Source organism: Dipteris shenzhenensis, chromosome 8 (genome assembly GCF_047967505.1).
Source record: "Dipteris shenzhenensis isolate YYH24624 ecotype China chromosome 8, Dip_SZ_1.0, whole genome shotgun sequence".
In the NCBI taxonomy this organism is placed as follows: Eukaryota; Viridiplantae; Streptophyta; class Polypodiopsida; order Gleicheniales; family Dipteridaceae; genus Dipteris; species Dipteris shenzhenensis.
In genome coordinates, this window is record NC_141603.1 from 53,373,432 (window position 1) to 53,380,722 (window position 7,291).

Here is a 7,291-nt window from a genome sequence, read left to right on the forward strand (position 1 = left end):
TGTTCATGGTATTGATGAAAGAGTTAGAATGCTCAAGTTCATCCATGGTCTGCACCCTAGTATTGCTTCAGATGTTGCAGCTCAAAAGCCCAATTCTCTTAAAGAGGCCATGCAATTGGCAGAGCTTTATGAACCCAAATACGATGGGAAGGAGAAGACTTTGGGTATTGGTCACTTTGGAACTAAGCCTATGGTCAAAGGGGTTTCCAATGATGAAAGCAAACTTCCTGCACCTACTATAACTTCGTCTATTTCTAGGTTCCCCACAGTGTATGGCAGTGGCATAGGACAACCTAAGGCTTACAAGGCTACAGATGTAAAGTCATCCTTTAAACCCAATCCAAAGGATGATCTGAGTGATAAAAGAAACAAGTTGGTTAAGCAGTTATCTCAAGCAATTATTGATGACGGGAAGAAGAAGAATTTATGCTACCTTTGTGGTGAGAAGTGGACCCCTGAACATAGGAATGTGTGCAAAGCAAAAACAGGAGCAAAGTTGAGCTTGATTCTAGAGATTGATGAGGATTTATCTCCTAATACTTCTGCAGCAGAATCTAAATTTCATGAATATCAGGACTGTGCGAATAAAGGCCTTGATGATGATGAGGATCATAGTTCCAAAGGGGGGACCACCTTTCCCTTTGATCCAGGTGGGTTGTTCATGTTTGATACCGTACTTATGGATGATAGTTTGCCAAGGTGCTCAAATAGATCTAGACAATGGAACATTGAAGTTGTTGAAGGATATGAGGATGAGATCGGAAATTCTGATGGAAATGATGCTGTGAATGATGATGAAGTGTATTGGGATACACAATCAGTTGTGTACAGCATATCTCCTGATGTTTTTATGGTCTGCAAGGGCTCTCAAATCCTTAGGTTAAAAGGAACATTCAATAACAGACCAGTCCATATTTTGGTTGACAGTGGGAGCACTCATAACTTCATTAATGCAAAGACACTTCAAATAGTGAAGTTATGCCCATCCACTTTGGATCGTGGGATCAAAGTTGAGGTGGCTAAAGGTCAGCATTCCCATAGTAAGCAATATTGTCAGGCTGCTCAAGTGCAACTTTCTCAAGACTATACTTTTCAGGGAGATCTATTTGTCTTGGAAATGGGACCTATTGACATTGTCCTCGGTTGTAAATGGTTGAGAACCTTGGGAGAATTCTCTATGGACCTTGACAGGCTATATATGAAGTTTATGCATGAAGGTAAGCACATCACTTTGATGGGTCACCAATCTCCTAAATTGTCCTTAATTTCTGCAAGAAGAATGGCCAAAGACCTCAAAAGTGTTTGTGGAGTCTATGCTATTCAATTGACCAAGTCTCAAGAGGGTAATGGGTTGTTGGTGGAGGATAAAGACATTCAGTCCCTATTACAGCAATACTCTGATGTATTTGCTGATCTTCCCAACCATCTCCCTCCCATGAGAGATGTGGATCATGCAATTGTGTTGGAGCCAGGATCTAAGCCAATCAACAAAGCTCCATATAGACTTTCTAGAGCTGAAAGGGAAGAAGTGGCAAGGCAAATAAAGGAACTCCTTGACAAGGAATTTATTACACACAGTCAGTCACCCTTTGCCTCTCCCGTGTTATTGGTTAAGAAAAAGGATGGCTCATTTATATGTGTATTGATTACAGGGATTTGAACAAAATGACAGTTAAGAATAGGTTTCCTATCCCTAGAATTGATGATCTACTGGATGAGCTTAGAGGGGCAAAGTACTTCACAAAGATTGACTTAAGGTCAGGCTATCATCAAATAAGAATGAAGGAGGGAGATGAACATAAAACTGCCTTCAGGACAAAACGTGGGCTTTATCAATTCAAAGTGATGGCATTTGGCCTAACCAATGCACCTATAACTTTCCAGGCCCTAATGAACAAGGTATTGCAGCCTTTCCTCTATAAATTTGTATTGGTATTCTTTGATGATATACTGATCTACAGCAAAACGAAAGAAGAGCATTTATTGCATGTCCAGCAAGTATTGGAAGTATTGAGGGCACACCAGTTGTATGCCAAATCAAGTAAATGCACTTTCATGGCTGAAGAAGTGGAATATTTGGGCCATATTGTCAGCAGTAGTAGCATTAAGGTGGATCCCAGCAAGGTAGAGTGTGTAAAGGATTGGCCTATACCTCATAATATCACCCAGCTGAGAGGGTTCCTTGGTCTAGCATCATTTTATAGAAGGTTTATAAGGCATTTTGCCAAATTGGCAGCTCCTCTCACTAATCTTCTCAAAAAGAATGCTTTCCAATGGTCTGACAGTGCCAATAAGAGCTTTGAAGCATTAAAGGAGGCATTAACTTCAGCGCCTATCTTGGTATGTCCTGATTTCTCTCAACCTTTTATAATTGAGGCTGATGCTAGTGGAAGGGGCATTGGAGCTGTCCTAAAGCAGAGTCATGGAGTTATTGCCTTTCAAAGTTGGAAATTGGATGACAAAGAGTCAAGTTTCCACATTTATGACCAAGAGATGTTGGCAATACTTCATGCAATCAAAAAGTGGCACCACTACATTTATGGCAGCCATTTCAAGGTCAAGACTGATCATAAGACTCTCAGATATTTTCTATCTCAGTCTTCTTTATCACCCAAGCAAAGAGATGGCTATCCATTGTGCAAAACTATGACTTTGACATAGATTACAAGATGGGCAAAGAAAATATTGTGGCAGATTCTCTTTCCAGGATATGGGCTTGTACTTTATCATCTATTACTAAGGTTTATAAAGATTGGATCCATGGCATTCAAGAAGAGTATCTCAATGATCCTCAAGCAGCTGCTATGTTCCAAGACTTGCAAGATCCTGACAGTCAACAATATCCCAATTTCAAGTTGCACAATGGGCTCTTGTGGTATAATGATAGAAAATTTCTTACTGAAAATTCCTCCTATAAGCTGCTAACCTTGCACGAATTTGACTCATCTCCTATCGCTGGGCATATAGGCGTCAACAAGACGTATGATAAGGTACAACAGAGTTTTTACTGGAAGGGGCTTTGGAAGGATGTTCTTGCTTATGTTCAAAGCTGTAAGCCCTGTCAACAAAACAGGGAGTTGAATTTGAGGCCAGCTGGTCTACTACAACCTCTACCTATACCTCAAGGTAAATGGACACATATCAGCATGGACTTCATTACAGGTCTACCAGTGACCTCTAAGGGTTGGAACAGTATCTTTGTGGTTGTTGATAGACTTACTAAAGCTGCCCACTTCATTCCTACTAAGACCCAATTTACAGCTTCCAAGGTGGCTAAGCAATTCAGGAGAATGTGTTTAAATTACATGGACTTCCTCAGGAGATTGTGAGTGATCGTGATGCTAAGTTCATGGGGCATTTTTGGCAAGAGCTTTTCAGTTCCATGGGAACACTTCTTACCCCAAGTACAGCAAATCACCCTCAAACTAATGGGCAAACAGAGAGGGTTAACCGCTGGTTGGAAGAGTATCTAAGGCATTTTTGCTTTGAGACCCAAGCATCGTGGGATCAATGGTTGCATCTAGCTGAATTTTGTTATAATACCACCAAGCATACTTCAATTGGTATGAGCCCTTTTGAAGCCATGTTTGGCTATAAAGCTCATGTTCCATCAACCATTATTGATCAAGCATTGACAAGCCAGCAAGCCAAGGATGATTTGGCTCACATGACTGCTCTATTACAGCAATGTAAAGATAATATGGTAAGGGCCCAAGCAAGGATGAAGGATTATGCTGACAAGCATAGGAGAGATCTTAATTTTGAAGAAGGGAATTATGTATTTCTCAGATTACATAAGTCTAGGCATGCTTTTTTGAAAGGTAATACCAATGTTAAACTTGCTCATAGGTATTATGGACCTTACAAGGTTTTGAGGAAAGTTGGGGAAGTGGCTTATGAATTGGAGCTCCCACCATCCTCTAGAATACACAAAGTATTCCATGTATCACTGCTCAAGAAGTATTTGGGGCCTAAGGAGCGAGTTATGGGGAAGAGCTACCTCCTATGGATGAAGAGGGCCAAATTGAGTATATACCTGAGAAGATCCTTGGATTTAGAGATCATGTGTTGAGGAACAAGTCCTACATGGAATATCTTATCAAATGGAGAGGTCTACCTGATGAGGAGTCTTCTTGGCAGCCATCTACAATTGAGGAGCAGTACCCTCAATTGCTTAGCTGAATTCTATGGCCAAAATTGAGTCTTTATGAGCAGATTTGATTTTCTCTTGCTATATAGCATATATGGACATGCTGCAGCCAGCATTCACTATCCTTTCTCAGATCAGCATGTCTCACACTGGATTATATGATCAGATCTGTTATATTGGACAGCATAGCTCTTCCACCCAATTGCTTGATTTCTTGGGAATATTATATGCCATTTATAGATCAGCATGCCTACAGGGAGGTGTTTGACTGAGAAACTTCATTGTTCAGTTGATATGACCATAATTGAGCTGTTCAGGTCTACAAGGAGCATTGTATGTCCAGGTTACAGCCTTTTCAAATTTGAGGACAAATTTCTATTTGAGGAGGGAGGATTGTAACAGAGGGTTACTTTTTACTTAGGCTAAAAGTTAGTAGAAAGGCCTTTATTCGCTTGTAAGTGTTTTCTTCTTTTTTTAGGGGATACCATAAGTTGCCACGTGGCATCCTAGGAGGTAATCCCATAAGCAATACTGATTTGTACTACCCTCCATACCTATGTAAGGGCTCTAGTTGTACTTGGCAAGACATTCATGACTTGTACTTCATTACTGAAATAGAATATACAGCAAGAGTTCAATACTCAGCTGAATTCTAAAAAGGATTGACCTCCTCCTGTCCTTGTGCAGCCCTTCACAAGTCCCTGTTGAAGATCCAGCCCATGATCTTCCTCTCCTTCCCTTTTCCTAAACATAAGGTACTACACTACTTAACTCTCCTGCAAATTCTACTAAACTTAGTAGTGTTTACTGTTAGTTAGGAGCAGTCCTGTTGCAAAATGGTGGTCATCCTGGATGTGGGAAAGGTCTCGTCATAATCTATGCCCTTTTGTTCGGTATAACCCTTTGCAACCAGCCAGGCCTTGTACCTACCATCAGGTTTGCGTTTAAGCTTAAAGACCCACTTAGTTCCAATTGCCATTTTAATCCTGATTTTCAGCAGGTAAATTACCATGATCAATACCAATGGGTAAAAACCCCTCAAAGACATCATGAATTTCCTTGGCCTGCTGTGTTTTAAATTCAGCAATGGGCTGAACAGAATCTTCACTAAAAATCACGTCCCTACTGACAAAAATCCTCCATGTGGTAGGATTGTAGAGACGGAAGCCCTTGCTTTCCTTGCTGTAGCCAGGCCTTGTACCTACCATCAGGTTTGCGTTTAAGCTTAAAGACCCACTTAGTTCCAATTGCCATTTTAATCCTGATTTTCAGCAGGTAAATTACCATGACCAATACTAATGGGTAAAAACCCCTCAAAGACATCATGAATTTCCTTGGCCTGCTGTGTTTTAAATTCAGCAATGGGCTGAACAGAATCTTCACTAAAAGTCATGTCCCTACTGACAAAAATCCTCCATGTGGTAGGATTGTAGAGACGGAAGCCCTTGCTTTCCTTGCTGTAGCCCACAAATATGCATCATCCAGCTTGCTACGTAGCTCCTGCACCCCATGTGCATGAGCTAAGCAACCAAGTGCTGCCATACCATGCCTGAAATGGTGTGATTTGGCCATCTCCATGAGTGTCCGGTTCAAATTATTTTTGCTACAGAATGCATCTGGTGGATTTGGGCCTCTGCTCGCAGCAGGGGAGAGGCTTTTAGCTGGCATGATCTGACTAGAGCCAGAAATCTGTATCAGGACCTGGGAAGATCTTTGGAACAAGAGTAAGGCCGATTGGTGGAGGCTGGAGGACCTGCAGAGCCAGTTCCACCTGAATCGGACCTCATCCAAGCTGTCCTTGAGGGTATCCAGAGTCTTAGCCCTCAAATTACAATGCTGCCAAATTTTTGCAAAAAAAAAATCGCATTGCTGCGACTCACGGTGGCTTCTCAGTAAGGACCCCTTGCGTAGACTTTCGGCCAGGAGTATTTATAAGAGGTTGCTGTTACAACCTAGGCTGCCGGTTCGGAGCAAGCTGGCCAAGAGGCTGCAGATCCATCCGGGCTGTGCCTGTGCGGAAAGGCCCTGGAGGAGCCCGGGCATCTTTTCTGAAACTGTCCAATCGTCAGAAAATTGTGGCTTAAGGTAGAGCTGGCTGTCAGGATTGATGGCCAGGTTTCGAATTGGTGCCAGTGGACGATTCCCTTGCTGGGTGAGACTGTGAAGCTCCCATCAACTTTAGCGGCGTGTGGGCCCTATTTGCGGGCTGCCACCTTCTTGGCTACATGGGAGATTAGGAATTCCATCGTCTTCCAGCACAAGCTGACATTCGGCTCGGAAGGGAAGGGGATTGTTCTTCGTGCCAAGCGTATGCGCTCCCCATTGTGGGAGCCAAGTTTTGTGCTCCTGCTAATAGTTTGTGTGTGAAAGGGGAAAAAAAGACTACAACTCACAGGTTTTCACGAATTTCGGGCGTGTCTTTGGGAGTCCCAAGGGTGTTGACGAAGCGCTTGAAGGTGGAAAGGGAGGTGTTGATCTGGAAAATCCCCGCCGCGACAACCTGACTGGGGTCTTGCTTGCTATGGAGCAAATCTTGCCGCTGCACGGGGAAAGGCGAACAAGCCTCCAGGTCCTGGAAACTCATCTCCAAAGAAGTCCCAAGGGCTCCACGATCCTTGAATTTTTTATCAATGCTTGTATAGTGCTAGTATATATACCCGCGTATAACGAAAAAAGTTAATTCGCTCTTTATTATTGAGATCATCCTCGTGCTTTTGGTGCTTTTCATAGCCCAATCTACTTCCTTCGTGCTTTTAATAGCCCAATGTACTATAAACAACTTTGCCACCCCACGCACGCAACTAGTATTTTATGAAATTTTTAAAGGCAAAAGCGCATGAGTAACAAGGTGAATTACATTCAATAGGCTTGCCGAATTTAATTTATGTTTGTATATAGAAGGGAGTGGTCTGACCAGTATATGAAGTTTGTTCCATATGTTGTGTTGTTATGGTCTGTGTTTTTCCATATGTGGTCAATTGTGGAACCATGAATAGTTGTTGGTTCTTTTATTAATTGTATGAAATTGTTTTTTGTCGTGAATTTATGAAGTTGTGATGAAATTGAAGAGTTGTCACAATGAATATTGAAGTCTCCTAAGATTGTAGTTGGAAAATTTTATTTTAATCTCAAAATCATATA

General features: G+C 41.9%; 1 protein-coding gene across 1 annotated transcript in view; it reads right to left on the minus strand.

Moving 5' to 3' along the window:
• Positions 1-6,759, minus strand: part of LOC147899674 (syntaxin-22-like) — a 39,682-nt gene extending 32,923 nt beyond the window's left edge. Inside the window, exon 1 of the mRNA XM_087377972.1 lies at positions 6,544-6,759. Coding sequence (XP_087234098.1) covers positions 6,544-6,734 — 191 coding nt within the window. The 5' untranslated portion in view covers positions 6,735-6,759. The remainder of the gene's footprint in view (positions 1-6,543) is intronic.
• Between the last annotated feature and the right edge of the window lie 532 nt (positions 6,760-7,291).